A 3,124-nucleotide genomic window follows, 5' to 3' on the forward strand; every position below is an offset into this window, starting at 1 on the left:
TCCCGCCCCCCTGGCCTTCACCACTCTATTGTCTGTGTCCACAGGTAATGCATACATGTTCTTTGGTTAGTCTCTTCCCACCCACCCCTCCCCTTCTCTCTGAGAGTCGTCAGGCTGTTCCATGTTTCCACGCCTCTGGTTCTGTTTTATTCATCAGTTTATTTTGTTCATTAGATTGCTTGCTTGTTTATTTTGCTTTTTAGATTCAATTGTTGATGGATGCGTATTCATTGCATTGTTGATCCCGCTTTAGAGATGAGAGAACCGAGACTCAAAGAGGTTAAGGAGTCTCCACGCGGCCGATGAAGGGCGAAGCTGTCATTGGACCTCATGCTCTTTCCTGACAGCAGCGTTATTTCTCCGCAGCCTTTTACACCGGAGCTGGGCCTGGTGTGAGGGGAAGGGCTGCTCTCAGGACAGCGCAGAAGCTCACGAGGCCCTGCCACCAGGCGGCCCGCGCTGGCCTGTCTGTGGGAAGGAAGGGGAGAGTCTCCCAGCTGAGTGGTGCCAGCGATTGAAACAAAAATAGCCTCGAACAGCAGCGGGCCCCGCCTTGGCTTCTCAGGCCAAACTGTTTAACAAACTATTTGCTAGGAGAGAGGACCAGGAAAAGGAGTGGGACATGGAGGTGGGCAGCCAGGGGCTGGAAGTCAGCCCACTGCTCATGATAGGTGCAGCTCGCCTGTTGGGAGCGCTACTGTGAAGAGTCAAAATCAGCAGCTGGAAGGTTGGGAATAAACACCCTCTTGTCTCCCTCTCTCTGGCCGCTAGTGTGGGGGAGGCCTGCAGGGGGCGCTGTGAGTGGCAGTGCGCTGGGGCCAGGGCAGTAGGGTGGGCCACAGCAGCATCTAGGCCTGCTGGCCGTGTGCCAAGCTGATTCTGTGAGAGCAGCCAGCTGGGGGGAGCCCGGAGAAAGGCGGCAGCTGTGAAACATTTCAGAAATCCTCCTCCACCTTTCAGTGTCCCAGGGACAAAGTTGGAGCAACTGGGTTCATTGTTTTGCTATTAAACTGTGGGCTTTGGGTAACTATTCCTCTCGATGCCTCTGGAGAAAGCGGGGAGAATAGAGGAGAAAGGACCAGGCTCGGGGGTGGCACGCAGCCTCTGCTCTGTGCTGACTTGCTGTTTGCTGTTAGCACTGACTGACCTGTTGCTCTTTAAACACGCTTGCTGTCGCGGCCTAAGCAACCAGGCCGCCTGCGGATGCCAGGCTCGCCATCACGCAGCGTCTGTCCCTGGTTTTCACGGGGCTGAGCTTCACCGAGCACCGTGATGCCTCTAAAACCCCCGCAGCTCTCCCCATGCTCTGCAGGAGCAGGTGCCCGGGACCAGCTCCCGGAGAGACCTCTTCCCTCCTCCCGTCTAATGCCTCAGGGCAGCAGTCACTAGGAACATGGAAGTTTTGACTGTGCCATCTATCAGTATGTTACGTAGAGGTCACCATTTGGAGGTTTGCTTATCAGAATGGTCTCTATCAGTGGTTCTCAACTCAGGGCAACTTTGTGCCCATTCCTCTCCCCACCCCCAACCTCCCACAGGGAGCTTTTATAATGTCTAGAGATTTTTGATTGTCCCGAATTCGGGGAGGGGTGTTACTGGTTTTTAGTGGGTGGAGGTGAGGAATACCGCCAAACATCCCACAGTGCACAGGACAGCGCCCTGCACAAAAAATAACTGGCCCCAAATGTCAGTAGGTCGAGAAACCCTGGTCTGTGATTTTTTTCCTGCCCAGTCATTTAGTGTAATTGATTCATGGTCCTAATTGTAGTGAAAGTGGAGAAAAGCAGTGGGAAAACTGAAAGAGAATAGTAATCTCCACATTGTTTGAGTCACTGATTTTGAAGAAAAATGTAGATGCGTGGTTATATTTGAAAAAGGATGTGCCTAGAGAGAACGACCCTCTGGGTTATTCGGTGTCCTCCCCAATATATTATTTCAGCTCCATGTACTCCCGTGGCTTGCTAATTGGCTTGTTTACTTCAGATATCGCGTAATGAGAAGGGATGGAAAAGCTGGTTTGACAAAGATGCTCCAGAGGAAGAAATTATCCCTGACGGATATAACGATTCGCTGGATACCTGCCACAAACTCTTACTTATCAGGTGAGAAGAGGTAGCTCAGAGCTGGAGGCATCATATTGTCAAATTACGGAACTCACCTCGGGGAGTTTACTTCACTGTGTCCCAGTAGTTATTATAAGCAACGTAGGTGCTTTCACACTGCAGTTTGGGATGGCAATTCTTTAGTTCCTTGACAAGTAAATAAAATGATGGTGGTGGCAGGGAATGGTAGGTTTTGACAACGTATTGATGATAGTGCTTTTAGCCAAAAGACATGAAAAATATGCTTTATTATTCCCTTTATTCATTATTTATTGTTGAATTTACTTCTTTAATAAATATAACTCACAAAGTTATAAAGCAATTAGTTTATAAGCTGAAATTCAATTTCATCTGAGAAAAAACCCCCATAAATATTACGCTATTGAAATGTGTAATGCAGGCTTGACTATTAAAATAGAAGCAAAAGTTTTAAATTGATGTTAAGGAAGAACATTCTTTTTTTTTTCTTTCCTTCCCACTTTTCATATTTTCTTAATATCCAGTAGCTTAAAGAAGGCTTCTATATTAGAGTGTGTGTGCGTGTGTGTGTGTGTGTGTGTGTGTGTGTGAGAGAGAGAGAGAGAGATTAGATTGGTGGGCAAGGTTGGCATTGGGGGCAGATGAAACCATCAAAAGATTAACAAAAAGATGTTGGGTAATTTTGGAGTCGTTTTTATCTTTCCCAATGTTATAGCCCTACCTGAGCTTGCATTTCTTACAAAAAGTTATTTCCTGGATGTTGTCACTCTCTGCGAGTGATCACAGCAACGGTGACCTCATGACCTACAGAGGCTGAAAGAGCTACTAGGTTTTATTGGAATAGATGTGTCTATCTTTTATCCATTATTCTAAAACTGAATCTTTGCCTAATGAATACTATAATCTGTAGAAGTTGTGATTTAAAATATCAAATGACGTTATTTAATGTGTCATTGTGTTTAGAACCTACTTCCAAGTAGGCAACACAGATGGCATTAAATTAGTGCCTGCTGGTCAGCCTACTCCTGACACTTGAACACGTT

At 46.9% G+C, this 3,124-nt stretch overlaps 1 protein-coding gene across 1 annotated transcript in view; it reads left to right on the forward strand.

Annotated features, from left to right (window-relative positions):
• DNAH8 (dynein, axonemal, heavy chain 8) overlaps positions 1-3,124 on the forward strand; it is a 272,357-nt gene that overhangs the window by 209,202 nt on the left and 60,031 nt on the right. Inside the window, exon 78 of the mRNA XM_005873788.2 lies at positions 1,984-2,102. Coding sequence (XP_005873850.1) covers positions 1,984-2,102 — 119 coding nt within the window. The remainder of the gene's footprint in view (positions 1-1,983; positions 2,103-3,124) is intronic.

Source organism: Myotis brandtii, unplaced genomic scaffold (genome assembly GCF_000412655.1).
Source record: "Myotis brandtii unplaced genomic scaffold, ASM41265v1 scaffold420, whole genome shotgun sequence".
NCBI classification, from domain to species: Eukaryota; Metazoa; Chordata; class Mammalia; order Chiroptera; family Vespertilionidae; genus Myotis; species Myotis brandtii.